The sequence below is a fragment of the Tenrec ecaudatus genome, chromosome 1 (assembly GCF_050624435.1).
Source record: "Tenrec ecaudatus isolate mTenEca1 chromosome 1, mTenEca1.hap1, whole genome shotgun sequence".
Classification (NCBI taxonomy): Eukaryota; Metazoa; Chordata; class Mammalia; order Afrosoricida; family Tenrecidae; genus Tenrec; species Tenrec ecaudatus.
Window position 1 is genome coordinate 18915901 of NC_134530.1, and position 20861 is coordinate 18936761.

At 40.4% G+C, this 20861-nt stretch overlaps 1 protein-coding gene across 1 annotated transcript; it reads left to right on the forward strand.

Moving 5' to 3' along the window:
- Positions 1 to 19083: 19083 nt before the first annotated feature.
- On the forward strand, positions 19084 to 20061 carry LOC142432032 (olfactory receptor 7A17-like). The gene has a single exon (XM_075537080.1). The coding sequence runs from the start codon at positions 19141 to 19143 to the stop codon at positions 20059 to 20061; it is 921 nt and encodes a 306-aa protein (XP_075393195.1). The 5' UTR covers positions 19084 to 19140.
- Positions 20062 to 20861: the final 800 nt, after the last annotated feature.

Below are 20861 nucleotides of genomic sequence, written 5' to 3' on the forward strand. Positions count from 1 at the left end.
TGTCCTCAGCAAGTGACTTAGATTGGTATCCAAAACCAAGGGAATACAAGAGAACTACTGTGGATTTCCAGTCTGCTCTGTATCACTGAGCTGTCCCTGATCTCCAGCCATTAGTAACATTTTATCAGTTTGGCAGGGTCTAATATCTTTATGTATGATGACTTGTACATGTGTAGACATTCACAGATCATATCCTATTTTCTACTGCAGGAATGGCATATTACATGTATTAAGTGCCTACTGTCAATTGATTTAAATAAAAACTCAAAGCTCAGTGCCATGAGTTGCTGCTGGCTCATAGTTACCCTACAGAATAAAGTAGAATTTCTTTGTGGGATTCCAGGACGACAGCTTCTATTCTTGGAGTAGAAGCACTGTATTTAGGCTGATGAGCTGCTGGTGGTTTTTAACTGCTAACCTTTCAGATTACAACCCAATGTGTAATTACAATGCAACCAGGTCTCCAAACATGGTAAAAATACAGTGTGGAGTCTGTATGGGATTATATGTGATTAAAAATATTTGATGCAATTCTGGCATCCTGGTGAATTATGTCTAGCTATATCCTTTAGGTCTTTCGAGTAGGAAATGCATCCTATAGTTGCTCTTTATTCTAGAAACACAGCAAAATAAGTGTCATCACGTCTTTGGAAGAAGGAGCCCAATGGGAGAGAAGCTGCCAGCTGTCTCACAAGGGTCACAGGAACATATATTCTTTTTCTCTTAGCTCCAGAGAAATACATTTCTCAGGGGATGTAAGACAAAAAATATAGAGAGTTAAGGAGGCATATGGGAATTTATACTTTAAAGCTATAGAATTGTATATATTCCCACCAATCCACTCAAATCTACTTGATTAATTTCAGGTGAAGAGAAAATGTGATTGGATTTTCCAGAGGTGTCATGAATGGTTCCATCTCCCTACCCTTCCTGTGGAATCAGAATGTCACTTTTGCAGCAGTAAAAGGAAGGAATAGTGTTGCTGAATTCAGCCTCTTACCTGATAATTTCTGGAGGAACAATAGCAGCATCACAGTGGAGGGGTGATTGGTGAAGAGTGAGGGCCTTTTGTTATTGGTAACACATGTTGATGTATTAACAAGAATAACAAATAAAAGCAAATTTCACGACAAAAGGTGCTACTCTGTTGTGGGATACAAAAAGATTTCTCCCACGTTGCTCCCACTTCCCCAAAAGTATGCCAAACCTAGCTGCTTGGTACACATGGTAAATGACTATACACTCGGAGGTCAGTGAAAGCAGGTCAGAGGTTACTCTCCCTAAGAGTGGTTAGCCATCTAGAGCAATCAGACTGTATAGTCTGTTCCACTCTAAGTAGGGCCCACTCCCTTCTGATAAGAATAAAGCACAATCTTGACATAATGAACACTAATGACAGAGATTTGGTATACTGTAGGATAACATTAACAATAGCATACATGAAGAAATTAAAAGGTCATCAAAAAGCAGTGTGTTAGGCATGGTTCCCTGATTTTATATACAGTTAAGAGGATCGGTTTAAACAGCATGAAGGAATGGAATACTCAATTACTGTACACTGCAGTACAGAGGGCTCAGTTCAACTCATTTCCACGGAACAGTTAATATACTGGAAGTCCTTCAACTCAGGAGGGCTACTGTGTCTAAGACAAAGGAAGCAGACACCTGAATCTTGTCTCGGTCAATGCAGGCAGAGCCCGTCCACAGGCAGCAAACAGTAGGGTGAGTCACCAATAGTCAGCATCTCTAAAAGTATGGCTGGATGGGATATAGAACTCTGGCAATGCAAGATGACAGGAATCCTCAAACTCAAGTGAAGTATGCATAAGCAGTGCGTCAAAGCAGATCTCAAAGGAACCTCAAGATCTAGCAAAGGATCCATGAGTTGGCTTGTCCTACAGGTAGTGTAGCTCAGAAGTTAATTCAGTGAACTAACTAAAGCGGTTTCAGGCTGGTGCGATCACCATAGAGCAAGAGAGGGGGGGCGGCACTTGCCGAGCCTTTTATCTCTTTCCCCTCTAATCAAACTGCGACCTGATTAATCCCACATGATTTTATTGGCCAGGTTCACACAATAAACCTATCTATCACAGCAAGAATTAAAGAGAACTTCAAAATAAGTGTCAATGTAGATTATTAAACTTTCTCTTGTTTGTGGAGTTGTTGACACAAATGAAATAAAAAAGCTGAATTGAAAATTTCAAAGGAAAGCATTCAAAGGCAAAATAAGACAAAGAAATGTGCACAGACTTTGTGTTAAAAACCAAAAATCATGAGCTCAGTTTTTCCTTAATATTTTCTTTTAGAGTTCAGTATTTCTTAAGTAGAAAGAACTGAAGAAAAAAATGCAGGCCTCCAGTTGCAATATTGAAAGTTTCTATTAGCAAAATATTGAGTGATGCAGAAGGCTTCAGATGTTTGAAGGAATACAGAGTCATAATACCAAAAAGTATTGATTGGCATGCTACCATTTCAAAACGTAACATACGATCAAGAATTGATGTCATGGTCAAGTAAACTGGAAGACAGCTCCCAGATACCTACAATAGTAGAGATCCCGAGGGAGTATAAAGGATGGACTTTGGGGCCAGGACGTGGCACCACACAAGTTTCATCTGGAAAACACTCCTAAAGGCCAACAAACTGACCTTGAACTACTAGCAATTTTTCTTTTAATTTTTGCTATTTTTTTGCTTTGTCTTTTGTTTGTTTGTTTTTTTTTACCTTGTAAATTTTGTATGTTAGTGGCTTTTCTGATTATCAGCGTGTCAGTGTTGCTGCTGTCGAAGCCATGTTCATATGTGCCACTTATGCACTGTCAAAGTCATCTGCATTTGTATGCACATATTACTATATCAGCAGGTCCACCTAGACAAGATAGGCTGGACAAATAATGAGAGAAGAACAAAATGGGACCAACGCTCCTGGAGGGACATGAGAGTGGGGAGGCAGGGGAAGGGAGGAGGTGTCACCCAACACAGGGACAAGGGAACAGCGAGTGGTTCAAAACCAGAGGAGGGAGGGGAAGAGAGGACTGGTAGAGAGTGCCAAGGGCAAGGTAACTGAGAGGAATAACTGACACCAGAGTGAAGGCTGCACATGGTGGTGGGACGGGAGGAAAGCGAAAGGAACTAGAGGAAAGGAGTAGAAGGCAAAGTGCATACAGAGAAGCCTAAATACAGACATGTAGATATGTAAATATATTTATGATTATGGGGGAAATAGACCTATGTGCATATATTTATAGGTTCAGTCGTAGGGTAAAATGGTGGACATTGGGCCTCCTCATGCATACTCCCCCAATACAATAGCACCTCGCCCTGCTAAACGGTCAGTACAGGACACCCACCTTCCCGACATGATCACTGAAGACAGACGTGTGTGTAAGCAAACGTGGTGAAGAAAGCTGATGGTGCCCGGCTATCAAAAAGATATAGCGTCTGGGGTGTTAAAGGCTTGAAGGCAAACAAGCGGCCATCTAGCTCAGAAGCAGCAAAGCCCACAGAGAAGAAGCACACAGCCTAAGCGAATACAAGGTGTTGAGTGGACCATGTAGAAGACACCAAGGAACAAAAACAATCATTGTGTGATCACCTTCCTCACATAATCGCTGAAGACGAAGGTGTGCATAAACAAGTGTGGTGAAGAAGGCTGATGGTGCCTGGTTACTGAGAGATATAGCGTCTGGGGACTTAAAGGTTTGAAAGCAAACAAGTGGCCATCTAGCCCAGAAGCAACAAAGCCCACACAGAAGCAGCACACCAACATGGGTGATCGTGAAGGGCAGAGGAGACCAGGTCTCAAACAACAAAGCCGGGGGGTGGGGTGGTGGTGGTGGTGGTGGTGGTGGGAATCTCATCACCGTGAATGAGGGGGAGTGGGTGATGGGGACCCAATGCCCATCTGTAGACAGCTGGACATCCCTTCCAGAGGGGCAGCGGGGAGGAGATGAGTCACTCATGGTTCAGTGTAGCAACAATGAAACTCAAAACCTTCCTCTAGTTCCTGAACGCTTCCTCCCCTCCCAATTATCATGACCCCAATTCTACCTTGTGGACCTGGTTATAGTAGAGGATGTACAGCAGTGCAGTAGGGATCTGGAAACACAGGGAATCTAGGACGGATGAACCCCTCAACACCCGCGGTAGGAGTGGTGACACCAGAATGAAAAGGGGTGTAGAAAGGGAGAACCGATCTTGGAGATGTATGTGTAACCTCCTCTCTGGGGGATGGGCAATGGGAAGGTTGGTGAGGGGAGACGCCGGGCAGTGTAAGATAAGATATAATAATTATTTATAAACTATTAAGGGACCAGGGTCAAGGGGGGAGCGGGGAGGGAGAGGAAGGGGGAAAAAGGGAAACCGAGCTGATTCCAGGAACCCAAGTGGAAGGTGAATTTTGAGAATGATGAGTGCAACAAATGTATAAGGGTGCTTTGCTCAATTGATGTATGTATGGATTGTGATAAGAGTTGTATGAGCCCCAATAAAAAGATTTATCAAAAAAAAATAACCCAGAAAACCAAATGCTGCAGAGTGTGGAGAAATTGGTATTCTTAAACACTGATGGTGGGCTTGTAAACATGTACAACTATTGTGAAAACTGATATGATAATAACTAAATTAACTGGGAAACGATATACTAGACAACCCAGCAACACCTCTGCTGAGTAGACGCCCCAAAGAAGTAACAACCCAAACAGACATATGCTTTCCTATGCTTATCACAGCGAGTTAATTATAACAATAAGCTGGAAACAGCTCAAGTGTCCATCAGTGAAAGAATTGATAAATAAACTCTGGTACATAAACACAATGGAATACTGTGTATCTGTAAAAAACGGTGATGTAACCACAAATATACTGATGACGTGGATGAACCGGTAAACCATTATGTTGAGTGGTTAGTCAATCATTTAAAAAGAACTATTGTAAGGGCCACTACTGTAAGGATAAGACCAAGACACAGGAAGACTTCTGTTCTCAAGTCACATAATCTTCTCATGCATTCTGTCAGGTAATGTGGAAGTTTGTCTGCCTAATGCTCACAATCTATATATCATCAACTAATTTGTACACCTTAATAAACACTTTGACAGATAAGGTCTCCTTCAGCTGTAGTTTCTTTTTAAAAAAATTATAAATCATTTTATTGGGTGTCATACAACTCTTATCACAATCCATACATACATCAATTAAGTAAAACACCCTTATACACTCATTGCCCTCACCATTCTCAAAATACGCCTTCCAGTTGGGTTCCTGGAATCGGCTCATTTTCCCTTTTTTACCTCTCCCTCCCTCCTCGCTCCCCCCTCCCCCATGGACACTTGATAATTTATAAATTATTATTTTATCTTATCTTACACTGCCTGGAGGCTCCCTTCACCCACTTTCCCGTTGCCCATCCCCCAGAGAGGAGGTTACACGTAGATCCTTGTGATCGGTTCCCCCTTTCTACCCCCACTTCCCTCCCAGTATTTCCACTCTCACCATTGGTCCTGAGGGCTTCATCTGTCCTAGATTCCCTGTATTTCCAGATCCCAACTGTACCACTGTGCATCCTCTGGTCTAACCAGGTTTGCAAGGTAGAGCTGGGATCATGATAGTTCGGAGGGAGGAAGCGTTCAAGAAGTAGAGGAAGGTTTTGAGTTTCATTGTTGCTAACTGAAGACTGAGTGACTCATCTCTTCCCCACTACCCCTCTGCAAGGGACGTCCAGTTGTCTACAGATGGGCATTGGGTTCCCATCATGCACTGCTCTCATTCATGATGATATGATTTCCCCCCACACCCCCACCTCTGCATTTGTTTCTTGAAACCTGGTCCCTTCAGCCCTTCATGATCACACATATTGGTGTGGTGCTTCCATGTGGGCTTTGTTGCTTCTGGGATAGATGGCCGCTTGTTTACTTTCAAGCCTTTAAGTCCCCAGACGCTATATCTCTCAATAACCGGGCACCGTCAGCCTTCTTCACCATACTTACTTATGCACACATTCGTCTTCAGAGTTTATGTGGGGAAGGTGATCACACGATGCTGTTTTTTGTTCTTTGGTGTATGCTACCTGATCCTTTGAACACCTCGTGTTCACTTAGGCTTATGTGCTTCTTCTCTGTGGGCTTTGTTGCTTCTGAGTTAGATGGCCGCTTGTTTGCCTTCAAGCCTTTAAGACCCCAGACGCTATATCTTCTTGATAGCCGGGCACCATCAGCTTTCTTCACCACATTTGCTTGTGCACACGTTTGTCTTCAGCGATCATGTTGGGAAGGTGGGTATCATGGAATGATCGCTCAGCTGAGCAAGGTGGTATTTTATTGAGGGGGTGCGCGAGAGGAGGCCCAATGTCCACCTGGTACCCTACGACTGAACCTATAAATATATGCACATAGGTCTATTTCCCCCATAAATCATAAATATATTTACATATGTACATGTCTGCATTTAGGCTTCTATGTATGCCCTTTGCCTCCTACTCCTTTCCTCTATTTCCTTATGCTTTCCTCCTGTCCCACTACCATGTTCAGCCTTCATTCTGGTTTCAGTAATTCCTCTCACTTTCCTTGCCCTTGGTTACTTCCTATCAGTCCTCTCTTCCCCTCCCTCCACTGGTTTTCAAACACTCGCTGTTCCCTTGTCCCTGGGTTGGTCAACACCTCCTCCCTTCATCTACCTCCCACACTATCATGTCCCTCCGGGATGTTGGTCCCATTATTTTCTTCCCACAATTTTTGTTCAGCCTATTTTATCTAGGTGGACCTGAAGAGATAGTAATATGCACATAAAATGCGGATGGCTTTGACAGCACCCAAGTGGCACATAAGAACATGGCATCGACAGCAGCAACACCGACACACTGACAAACAAAAAAGCCCCGGACAATCAGTTTCTTATGTTGAGGAGAGAAGATAAGACAAGTTATCTCCTGACGTATAACATTGTTCTGTGGTCACCCCAAATCAACAGACACTTCTACAATGGTGCTCAGTGAACCTCAATGGAAATTCAAGATGAGAAGATCAGGTAGGTGTGTGTAGCAATGAGAATCATACCTCTGTTGGTGAGTAACCTTGATGGGCCAATCTGCCCTTGGTAAAAATGGTTACCATTACTCATAGAGCTTTCTCACCACCACCGCCCAAGGTGAGAATATGCCAGGTATTGTCTTTCTAATTGGTCACATTTGAACCAGTTTGTATCCAGCCTTTGGTAACCCAGGACTTTAGGCTCTGTTCTTTTAAGGTGCACAAGCCCAGCATCCTTCACAGGTCACAACAGGGCTATGATTTGGAATCTGTGCCAAGCAAACAGGTCCTGTCATAACTCACCTGTAGTGCATTTAAGAAACTGAATGACTTTCTTGGATTAAGGCTGAAGTGCCCTAATGTGAGAAGAAGCAGATGGATGGCAGGTCAGCAAGACCATATACTATTTTATACTTTCTTTATTTTTATGACATATCTTAATGTAGCAGGCATGATTCTTCTTTGGTAAATGAGCATTGTTGACTAATGTTTGTCCAATGATAATTTTCTAAAAATATTGTACAAATCACTTGAATACTTGATCCGTACAGGTTAACAATCTTTCAAAATTTGTATTTTGGTCTAAAAGCTGTTCTGTACATGTATACTTTCCTTTCTAAAGAGTCTTTGAAATTTTACTACCATAGCTATATTAATATATTATCAAATACTTATCACATACCCTAGGTGAGTGATTTATAATATTCCCAATAAAAGGCTAATCATGTCTCTCAAATGGACTACTACCACTTGTTTACCATACTGTGCTGGCTTGTGTGTTGCTGGAAGACATGTCACTGAAATTTCAAAAGCCAGCAGGGTCACCCAAACTGAACAGGTTTCTCTCAGGGGAGCTTCCAAACTGAGAATAGAATACAAGCAAGGAAGTAGCTGTCCACTTCAGAGGAATTAACCATGAAAAACCTTTTGCACAGCTTCAGGACACTGTCATCTATACTGAAGGCCTAATGAACAGAAGGAGAGCTTTGTCAGACAGAGTGCCTTCTCAGCTCAGAGAGCATTCAGAATGTGACAGAGGAAGAGTTGCCTTCTCCAAATAGAGTTGTCTACATGTCAGGGACGGTGTCAAGCCTTCCAGATCATTGGCTGATAGGGCATGACTCAAAATGAGACAGAAAAAAATGCCTGCAAAAATCACCTAATAATCAGAAAGTTGAATGTATGAGGTAGGAATCTAGGAAAATTGGAAGTCATAAAAAAATGAAACAGAACATAAAATGATCGAGATTCTAGACATTAATGAGCTGAACTGGACCTTTTAAAATCAGAAAATCATACGGTTCACTATGCCAGAATGGCACCATCACGAGGAAAGGTGTAAATTCATTGTGAGAAAGGATCTCTTTCTCTCTTTATTTTTAATATAAGTCATTTTATTTGTGACTCTTTAATCTCTTATAACAATCCATGTGCATATTGTATCAAGCGCATTTGTTCATATGTCACCATTATCCTTTTAAAAACTTTTTGTTTCCGTTTGAGCTCTTGGTATAAACTCCTCTTTTTCCCTCCCTCCAGCACCCTCACAACATCCTGAACCCTTAATAATTATAAATTATTATTTTAATAACACATGGTCTGCTGTCTCCCTTCACAAACATTTCTGTTGTTCATCCCCGTCGGGTGGTGGTGGTGGTGGTAATATCGATCATAGTGATCAGTCCCCCCCTCAGAAAGGATGTTTCAAGATCTACCTTGAAGTGCAGCGCTATCTGTGACAGGATTATATTTATCCCTCTTCAAGGAAATCAAACAGTACAACTAATATTCCAAATTATACACCAACCAGGAGAGCTAGTGATGCAGTGATTGAAGGATTCTGCCAATGCTTCCAGTATGAAATGGATAAACATGCAATTTAGAATGATTTGTAATTTTGGTGATTGGGATATTTCATATAAATGGGAGTACATGATATATGACCTCCGGTGCCCCATCGCCCACCCCACACAGAGCAATGGAACCCTGGTGGCACTGAGGTCAAGCACTCATCTGGGTGCTAGAATGCATCCTCAGTGGAAACAAGACCCATGATATCTTGATATCTATAACTGCCTATTTATCCATCTATCTATGTATCTATATCACATTTTTACAAGTGTGAGAAATTCCCTTGGTATATATTATTTTTTCCTATCTCTATCTCTGTATCTCTATAGCCATATAGATAGATAGAGAAGAGAGTAAGTACAATCTGCCTCAAATCTGTGGGTCAGATGTGAAACTGGGGTCTTCACACGACCAAGTAATTGCTGTTGTTGCCAACCAGGAAGCAAGAAGACCACCCAGGAAGCAGAAGGACAACAGGCTGGTGCATGTAGATGCTGGTGCAAATAGAGGCAGACAATTTCAATTTCCACAGGTCAGGCTTCAGGCCGCAGAGTAACGAAATACAATGTTGGCAGTCATCATGGCCGGCCAATGATAGGGCTCAGATAGTGAGGTAATATAGAAGGCTGTGGACTCAAGGCCGAAATACCAGGGTCAGAGACAGATGTAGGCTCCAGATCCAGCAAGGAAGAAGTGGCAAGTCTGCCCACTAAATTTGCTTAAATACGAGTAGGCCACACCCCTGAAGAACTTCTTGTCAATTGCAGCAGAGCTATGGCCTGGGTGATGAGGCTGTCTCCTCCCTGATCCTCTTATATCTGCTTTGCTGCTCACAGTAAATTCCACCATGGAGTTGTTTAGGTTAGAATCCTGGCGCAACCTCCTTGACACAAAACCAAAGGAACAGAGTTGCTAATCTAAATTTCAGTAGTTTGAAGTCTCAAGTCACCGTTACTCTATGGGAGAAAGATCTGTCGGTTTGTTTTATAAAGATCCCAGCCTGGGGAACCTCTGTGGAGTTCTGCTCTACCCCACAGGTCACTCTGAGTCAGAACTGACTGCACGGCAGTGAGTTGGATGTGCTTTCTTCCTCACTAGGAGTAAGTTTCCAAGAATCACCCATTCTGTATCATGTAATTCTGCTTCATGGCTTCTCAGTGACTAACAATCATCTAGTATATATAAATGCCACATTGTGCTCCTCTGTTGATGAACAATTGGATTGTTTCTATCAGTAAGTACTTGTGAATACTGACTGCTTCTGTAAGCATTCGTACACCAGTATTTGTTTAAATACCTATTTTTAATACTTTTTGGGTATGACTTGATTGATGAATTGCTGGTCACTTGCTAAATCTAGGGATGGAATTTGGAGAAACCAATTATTTGCTCTTCAGGATAACTGTACACTTTCCCCCCACCAGCAATATATGAATATTATATGTGACTAGTGGAAAAGTTTGTGGCAATGTTCCATTAACTATTAATTCAAATGTTCCACATACATTTTAAAGTACCATAAAATTTCTAATGTATAAAATCATGCAAAACAAAGAAATGAATTTTGGAATAGAAAGCAACACAGGATGTAATGCACTGGGTATTCACCTACAAATCCTGAGGATCCTTTACTATTAGACCTTTTATTCAGGCTCTGTGTTGGGGCCAATCCACCTGTTCGTCATCTCATGGACTGATCAGGTAGGTGTGAATTTCCTTGATGCCAATAGACCAAACCAGAACAGTGAGTGGTGAAGTTCAGCTCTAAAATGTACAGAAAGGCCCCTGAAGCAGATACTAATCTGGCCTGAGGAACCTCTTCCAGAGCACAGGAGCACATGTCTTCCACTCTCCATCCTCTATTGTCTTAAGTGGCTCCTCTTCAGGAAGATTTCCCCTCCTCTCTCCTCACGTCTTCAACTAGAGTGGATCCTGCTGCAATAAGCATGCAAACTCTTTGTATTTTTTTTCCTCTTTAACTGTTTTATTGTTGGCTGTTGCAGCTCTTATCACAATCCATATGTCCATCCATTGTGTCAAGCACATTTGTATATATGTTTCCATCAACATTTTAAAAACATTGTGTCTAGTTGAGTCCTGGATATCAGTTCCTCATTTTCCCACTCATTCTCCCTCCTTCTTTCCTGAATCATTGATAATTTATTTTAAAACAGTCCTCCCCCCATGTCTTAGCCCAAGTGTTGTCTGCCTTCAACCACTTTCCCATTGTCCATCCCCCTAAGAAGGGATTACAAGCAGACCATTGTGATGGGTTCCCTCTGATTGCTCCCACCTTCGCCTCACACTCCTGGTATGCTTTTTCTCTTTGTACTTTCCATTTATCAAACGGAAGGCAACCAAATGAACAGATTCCCTTTCAGATACCACTTAGCATATCACAGGTGTAACTGAATTAGGAAATCATTCTCATAAAAATAACATAACCCTATGTATGTTTATATGGTTTGTGCAATGTTATTTTATTTATTATGATATGATATGATACAAAATAAAACTTCAATGTAGTGTATGAACTTTCTTGGGGACTTTGTCACATTTAGGCTTTTAATCTATTATGGCCTGTAGATGTGTAGACACTCACTGAAAATATCCTATCATGCTAACTCCCAACACCCTCCCTACAGGGATGGCATTCCATTTACTTGGCATCTATTATCAATTAATTGACATAACAGACATGGTAAAAATACCCTGGTGAGGCTGGTGGGACTCTATGTGATCAGAATTGCTTCATAAAATGCCGGCATCTTGGTAAATGATGTCCAGCTGTGTTCTTTAGGTCTTTGGAGAAGGAAATGCATCTGAGAGTGATCATTAGACATTACCCTGCATGCTGGAGACACAGCACAATAGAGATGACCACCTTCTGGGAAGAAGCAGTCCTATGGGAGAAAGCTGTACACGGAGCTTCACCTTGTCTCCCAGGGGGTCAAACTGGTACAAGTTTGAATTTTCTTCTCTCAGCTCAAGATAAATAAAATTCTCAGGGAATATAAGACAAAAGAATACTTTATTAATGAGGCACAAGGGATTTCATCCACTAGAGCCAAAGGACTGTAAATACTTCTTCTACACTGACCCAGATCTACTGGATTCATCTAAGGGGTTGAGAAAACACAGTTGTACCTCCTAGAAGCCTCACGAGTGGGTCCATCTCCATGCACACAACCTCTAGCTTTAGCAGTGGCACATTGGAGAAGCAGCACTGATTAAGTCTTCTCTGGATGAGGTAAAACATCATTGCAGTTGCCCAGAGAATGGTGGTGCATGATCGTCCTCTCTTATTGGCAGTATCTGAAGGAGGATCAGCAGGTATAACAAATAAAAACAAGTTTAATGGATAAAGTCCTGATAAGTTAGAATCTCTGGTTCTAGAGACTGATTCTGGCTTCATGACAATGTCTTCTTTCTCTGATGTGTCTTCCCCAGTGCTGGCTCTCATTCCTGCCACCTCCTTCTCCCAACAGCCTTCCTTGCTTCACTGCATTAACGTGCCTGTTAATCTCTTTCAACTACTTGTTCACATAGTAACACACAGAACTTTTATTTAGCACTAAATTATACTATGGAAAGGAAGAAATGAGTAGTTTCCCTTCTTGCCAGTATCTGACGTTCTCCGTAAGGGAACAGACGGTAAGTGCGTGCTTATCCCGGCTCTGCAATCCTACTGAAATGGATCATGATGTTGTTGCCCTTCCTGGGGACTTTTAGGGAAGGTTTCACAGAGAGATTATGGTCACACTGAGCTTTGAAGGAGGAGACAGGAGGGGTGTAATGTTTGCATTATTAAAACCATGCGGTGTGCATTGGAAATTGCACATAATAATTAATATCTGATGAACAAGGAAACCAAGGAATGGAAAGTGAAAACATGATTGTGGCCATGTAGGCATAAGTCATGTAATATACAGCTTTATATTTTTCCTAAAGATGGCCAACTGTGAAATTAGTGGAGAGTCAAGGCCGAATTAGCAGCACAGTGTGTCTGCAGTAAGACTTGCCTTTGGAGACGTTGCTCTGGTCCATGTGCAGAGCAGACTCCTGCTCCTGGGAAACCCTTAGAGAGATGAAGAGTGGAAAACGAACAATAGAAGTGGGAGATGAATCTGTGAGGCTTTGAGTTATAATACATCTAAAAATCGACCGAGTAATATGGGGCAGCTTGTCATTTCAAATTATTTAAATATTTAAAAACAGTTATTTATATTTTAAACTCTTCTATAAAATTGGCATCAGAATTTGGGTTTAAGAGATGCAGAATATGGGAGTTAAATATGTGATTTTTCTAGTACAAGGCAGGTAGTGAACTCTGGGTCAAGTTCACAGCTTGTTGCTTACAAGGTATTTACATAGGACTAATTTTCAAAATTTGACTTAACTTTACTCTTTCAACAGTTTTTCTAATACTAATTTATTGTAATGTATTTTTCTTTCTTTTACAAAACTGTGTTAGGACCCAATCCAGGCATCATATCATTCCATAGCTCAATCATATCAAGCAATGTTGTATATTATCAGTTTCAAAACATTTTTTTTCCTTCTTGTACTTTTGTATATCAGGTCCCTCTTATCCTTTTGCCTTGTCCCCATCTGGATCCCTTGTCATTCCCTGCAAGAACTCTTGTTCTACTTATGTTCTCTAACCATAATTGAATATAGGAATAACCTAGTTATCTAACAGAGTGTTGCAGATATAACCATAGTAGATTAAAATCATGAATTTGACTTCAGTTGTTAAAATCTTGTCATTTGAGCACTCTACTTTGTGCTCATTCTAGTTGTTAGTATTTTCTAATATTTTCTATTTTTTCATATTGGGAATTATGTGTTGTATTTTGTCATTGTTGGAACTCTCTTTACTCTTGGTTATGTATTTTCTTATGTTCTTTGGGATATACAACCAAGCCTGGGTGAAGCTCTGGAGATAACAAGTTTGTTTGTTTCATTTAGTAGAAAAATTACAAATTCAGTAAAGACATTTCCCATAAATCTTAAATTTAGATGCCTATTAGCATCTCTATCCAGAATCCTGCATTTATTTGTCAGACTTCCGTGGACTCCTGTGGCTGTGACAGCTTCCCTGGTATTTGTTCTTGTTTGATGACCATGCAATGTTGACGTGTGTCGGTGAACTGTTTTGTATAAGGTCTTTCACTTGGTATTTGTCTGATGTTGATCTCATGAGGAGTTTGAAATTATGGAGCTTAAAGTATTTAAATTTTGTTTTCTTTGTTTGGGGAAGAAGACCACAAGGGTTAAGTGTCAACTTCATCCATCATTTTGTCAGTAATTATAAACAGTTTAGATCTTAATTAGCAGTGTATACATCTCGTGGGGAGATCTTATTTTTTACAGTGTTACTGATCCTTCCAATTCATAAACAGAGAATATCTATGTATTTGGTCCTTTCCTTTTTCTCACCAGTATTATGTAGTTTTTAGACTATGAATTTTGTTTGTATTTTGATCTCTTATTGCTATGGCTGCAGAATTTCATTTTGATAGGTTACTGTTCATCATTGTTATGTGGAAATTTATTGGTGGTTCTATATTTTGCAAGCTATCATTTTGCTCTTCTCATTACTTTAAGTATTTTTCCATGTATGGCTGTTTCTTTGGGTATTTTACATAGACACACATGTCTTCTGTGAAAAAAGATAGCTTTATTTATTCCTTCCTAATCTTTATGTTAAAAATGTGTCATTGTGTTTGTTAGGGCTTGCATTTAAATAAGAGTGTTAGAGGGGATATCCTTGCCCTGTTATGAATCCAAAGGGGAAAAATGGTTACTTTTCACCATTAAACACGACCCTAGTGGTAAATTTCATAGTGTGCTTCATCAAGTAAACTTTTAAAACTGTTTTCAACTTTTTTGGGGCAAATTAAAATGTAAGCAGTAATTTCAAATGCTATCAAATGCTTACAGTGATTTTAAATGTATGACTTTTTTCTTTAGTCGACGTTTACATTTTCTACATTTTTTTAACTAGTTGATTGATGTAGGATGTTACATGAACTGATTTCAAATTTTGAACCACTCTCTCATGGCTGGAATAAATACCACGTAGTTGTAATATGTTATTCTTGTCATACGTAGTTGGATTCAATTAGCATTTTGTTGAAGACTTTTATGTTTATTGTCATGGGAAATATTGAATGGTAGTCTTGTTATATATTTGTACCTGGTTTTGATATTACTCACTAACTTTGAACCTATTCTGACTCATAGAGACCCTATAGGAAAGTATAACTGTTCCCATGAGTTTTCAAGACTTTGACTGTCGATGGAGCAGAAAGCCTCATCTTTCTCCCAAGCAGTGGCTGGTGATTTCAGACTGCTGATCTCGCTGTTGCAGCTTAATGATAATCCACTCTCCCACCAGGACTCCTGGATTTGATATTAGGATACTGCTGGCTTCACAGAATGAAATAGGAAATATTCCCCCAGTTCTTGCTCTCTGAAAGAGATTATAGAGAAGTTATAGGATAACTGTTGTCTTAAAGCTTGTAGAAAGCACTAACACGTCACCAGTATATTAAACAGTCACCGTGATTAATGTCAAAGTGCCTCCTAAATGCGTAGAATTTTGGCTAAAGGATTAAATGTTCCTTTGAACAACTCTCTTCCATTTTTCTATATATGATTATTGAAGTTAATTGCTAGTACTTTAATATATTTATCATGTGAGTGCAGGAATTCATTTAGATCACACATATAAAAATGTGTATCTGCCATGGTAGTTGCACTATTTTTACTTTTCCAGATATTGCTTGGTTTAGAACTAAGTGTATAGCTTTCCTTTCTCTGGCTCTTTTTTTATATCATTTTATCGGGGGCTTGTACAATTCTTATCACGATCTATACATATATCTATTGTGTCAAGCGCATATGTACATTTGTTGCCATCATCATTAGCAAAACATTTGCCTTCTACTTGAGCCCTTAATATCAACTGTTCATTTTCCCTCTCCCTCCCATGCCCCCCTATCTCATGAACCCTTAATAATTCATAAATTATTATTTCATATGTTACATTGTTTGATGTCTCCCCCTGCCCTCTTCCCTGCGTACATCCCCCAAGCAGGAGGCTATACATAGATTCTTGTAATCAGCTCCCCCTTTCTACCCATTCTCTCTGCCCTCCAGGCATTGCCAATTTCACCACTGATCCTGAAGGAGTCATCTGTCCTGGATTCCCTGTGTTTCCAGTTGCTATCTGTACCAATATTCATCCTCTGGTCTAGCGGGATTTGTAAGGTAGAATTGGGATCATGATAGTGGCAGGGGGGAAGTATTTAAGAACTAGAGGAAAGTTATATGTTTCATCTTTGTTACTCTGCACCCTGACTGATTCATCTCCTCCCCACAATCCTTCAGTAAGGGGGTGTCCAGTTGGCTACCAATGGGCTTTGAGTCTCCACTCTGCACTCACCCACATTTACAATGATATGATTTTTTTGTTCCTTGATACTTAATACCTGATCCCTTCAACAGCTCGTGGTCACACAGGCTGGTGTGTTCCTTCCATTTGGGCTTTGTTGCTTCTGAAGTAGATGGCCACTTGTTTATCTTCGAGCCTCCAAGACCCCAGATGCTATATTGTTTGATAGTCGGGCACCATTAGCTTTCTTCACCACATTTGCTTATGCACATATTCATCTTCATTGATAGTATCAGGAAGGTGGGCGCCCACTGATACGATTTTTCGTTCTTTGATGTCTGATAAGTGATCCCTTCTACATCTTGTGGTCACACAAGCTGGTGTGCTTCTTCCATGTGGGCTTTGATGCTTCTCAGCTAGATGGCTGCTTTTTTATCTTCAAGCCTTTAAGACCCCAGATGCTATATCTTTTGATAGCAGGGCAACATCAGCTTTCTTCACCACATTTGCTTATACACACACTTTTCTTTAGCAATCACGTCGAGAAGGTGTGCATCCTGAAATGCTAATGTAATAGAACAACATGTTCTTGCATTGAGTAAGTGCTTGAGTGGAGGCCCAATGTCCATCTACTGCCTTAATACTAAACCTATAAATATATACACATAGATATGTTTCCCCATACTCTTATATAAATATATTTACATATGCACATTCAAATCTTTAGACCTCTGTAAAAATCCTTTGTCACCTAGTTCTTTCCTCTATTTCCTTTTACTTTCTGCTTGTTCCATGATAATGCTCAGTCTTCCTTTGGGCTTCAGTAATTTTTTCTCAGCTAACTTGCCCTTGCTGAATCCTTACCAGATCTATCACACCCTACTTGCCACTGAATTTAGATCACTTCTTGCTCCCTTAACTCTGGGTTGGCCAGCACCACCTCCTTATACCCGCCTCCCCATCTCTCATATCCCCACAGGACCATTGGTCCCATTGTTTTCTCCTCCAGACTATTCATCCAGTCTATCTTATCTAGATAGATCTGTAGAGAAAATAATATGCACCAAAAATCAAGCCATACCAAGATAGGCGATAACTTTCTCTGATTCTTACAGAGTTTGCAATAATATGCTTTTATCCCCTGTTGTCTACTTCAGTCCTTCCTTCCTCTCAGTAGACAGACTTTATGTCACAAGGCAGAGGATGGCCACAAATAAAATCTCTGCACAGGTGTTCACTGGTCTTTGAAATACCCAAACACCTGGTTTTGGATTACTGACTCTCAACTCAGTTCTCACAGGAGAGAAAAACTGACTTTTTTTTAGTGCTTTTTCGTTGTTGAATTGGCTCAGCCTCTATTATACACCATCATAGATTAATATGGATAGAGCAGCAACATTTATCTGGAAATGAGATACACGTTGAGCAGACACCTTAAGCTGCCATCTACAGTCCCAAAAGGGAAATACTATACCACACAGAAACTGAGGCAAGAGTAACTTTTGTGGGAGGCTGAATTATTTATCATTCATATACATTATATTAGTATATACAAATAACACTATACTGTATGACATAACAATGTTGATGTTGTTAGCTGGCAATAAGTCAGCTCCAACTCTGGATGAACCCACATGTGCAGAGTAGAACTGGGCTTTGGGATTTTCAAGGCTGTGACCTTTGGGAAGCAGATCACCAGACTTGCCTTTATATTCCTCCGTGTTGATTGTAAATGCCAAACTCCAAGCTAGTAGTCAAGCACTTGCTCATTTGCACCACCTAGTGGCTCAGTAAAATACAATTGGATATGATATAATGTGGTGCGTTATAATACACACAAAAATAATAAATGACGTTTAAGTTCTTTTTCATGGAGCCTTTTGCAACTCACAATCATCTGATCCCATATTCCCATCACTTTAACTACAACTTCAGTCCAGATTCCTTGTTCGCACCTCAGGTACACCATCCACCGTGGTGTCAGAGGGGTGAGGAATACTCCTGTGTCAGGGGTAGCACAGGCGCTGTCTCTGTACAACGTGTTTTTCTCACGAATAGTATTCTAACCATACTCAGATACCCTGCTCTAAGTCTCTTTATCACAAGTGATTATAATAAGAAGGATTTCCTTTTACTCTATAACTTACTTGTGTTTTACTGTGAATTATGTGGTCTAGAGACATGGCCAGCATTCAAGATATCACACATTCTGATTTAACTCGCCCATTGCAAATCCCAGAGTACTGTAGCTTATCCCACTGTCTCTTTGTGTTTCCTATTTCTATTCCTCCTTCCTTCCTAACCCCCTGAGTTTTGTTCCTGGGCAAGTGCTGCCCTCTTGAATCTACATACTGGATTATTGGTACATGGAGGAGAGTTCTGTTCCAGACATGACTGATGTTTGCATTCTCCAGGAGTCCGTTGGATCAATTGTCTTTGTATTTCCATCACTCTTCCAAGCTCTGTAAGGGAAGAGCACAATAGTTGCATCTTTTCCTCTTCACATCAAATAAGGTTAAGAATTTATTTTCCATTGAGGTTTCCACACTTTCAAGAAGTCTTGGCAGAGAATGTGGTAAAACACATTTATTGAATGAATAACCAAATTCTTAAGGAATTTGTAGAGAAATATAATGTTCTAGGGATAAGATGGTATTAGAAGAAAGGACAACTAGACAGTTTCAGCATTAAAGAGAATATTGAGCACATAAAATTCAAGAACACAAGATTTATACATATGAATAGGGATTAATTAATTGATTGTTTAAAATAGAAATGAGAGTATGTCCCTTAAACCATTGTTAACAGCTTATGGCAGAGTTTGCAATGCTCTTCTCTCTTTCCAAGGAGTTTCATCAGCTACATGGAGCCAGGAAACCACACTCAGATTCCAGAATTCATTCTTCTGGGGCTTTCTGAAGAGGCAGAGCTGCAACCCCTCCTCTTTGGACTGTTCCTCTCCATGTACCTGGTCACCTTCACTGGGAACCTGCTCATCATCCTGGCCATCGCCACAGACTCCCACCTCCACACACCCATGTACTTCTTCCTCTCCAACCTCTCCTTTGCTGACATCTGTTTCACCTCCACCACCATCCCAAAGATGCTGATGAACATCCAGATGCAGAACAAAGTAATTACATATGAAGACTGCATCACTCAGATGTATTTTTTCTTGCTTTTTGGGGCCTTAGATAGCTTCCTATTGACAGTGATGGCCTATGACCGCTTTGTAGCCATCTGTCACCCACTGCACTACACGGTCATGATGAACCCAAGATTCTGTGGCCTCCTGCTTCTGGCCTGCTGTGTATTGTCATTTCTGCACTCTCTATTAAATAGTTTATTAGTTTTGCGACTGTCTTTTTGTACAGAATTAGAAATCTCCCATTTTTTCTGTGAACTTAATCAGGTCGTCCAACTTGCTTGTTCTGATACATTCGTCAATGACTTAGTCATGTACTTAGTAAGTGGGTTTCTGGGTACTATTCCACTCAGTGGGATCCTTTTCTCTTACATGAAGATTGTGTCCTCCATTTTGAAAGTTTCATCAGCTGGGGGCAAATATAAAGCCTTTTCCACTTGTGGGTCTCACCTCTCCGTGGTCTCCTTGTTCTATGGTACAGGCCTTGGAGTTTATCTTAGTTCTGCTGCTATTGAAAATGCCAGGGCCACTGCAATCGCCTCAGTGATGTACACTGTAGCCACACCCATGCTGAATCCTTTTATCTACAGTCTGAGAAATAAAGACATAAAGCAAGCCCTAAGGAAACTGTTCAGCTGAGGAACATCCTATGTAACAGAAATGCATCCTTAAATTTAGAGAGCTACTTTGGAAAACAAAAACCCAAATGATACAAATTTGTATTATACTTTCCTCAGTTCTAAATGTGCTTACATATATAATTCAATCTCCTTAATTTGTGATTACATCTGGCATAAAATATTCAAACCACCTTGGTTATTTTTTTCACTGAAGTCCTGTTGAATATTTTCACATGGAGTTTGCAAACTTGTGCTTATTAAATTATTCAAAGCACTGGTGTTATGTTGAAACATTGGAAACAGCTTCCTGAACCACACTAAAAAAAACAGATGACCTAAGCATGTTAATATTTCTTCTATCATCAGAAAGATGGTAGAATCAAGAACACAGAAGTTTGACTACCTGTACCTGATTAATCTTCTGCTACCTGGATAATAGGAATTTTTGTTTTAATTTTTTAGTTCAAGACAATTAGTTTCAAGACCTCTCTAGACCTCAATTTGTTTACCAAACATATGTGTATCCCTTCTTGACTTCAATGACACTGAAGGAAATTTGTCTTTATTGTTTCAGAAGAACCCAGTGTTCTTCAATTATGCTTGACCACAAAATTATCTTCAGCAAAGCTTCTGCCTCACTTGTGCCCTTGAGTCTTTCCCTGCCCTCTGGTCAGCATCTCAAATAATTACATGTGTAACTGTTGGTTTTCATGATCCAGGAAATTACAGCGCTGTATATTTTCTGGGCACACAGGAAGCAGCAAGTTTTTTACAACTTGAAAGGTTGGAGTTTCAAGCCTATTCACTGCTCAGAGGGAG

Bases quoted from the DNA above. Each gene is read 5' to 3' on its own strand.
- LOC142432032 (XM_075537080.1), top strand. From the start codon at position 19,141: ATGGAGCCAGGAAACCACACTCAGATTCCAGAATTCATTCTTCTGGGG.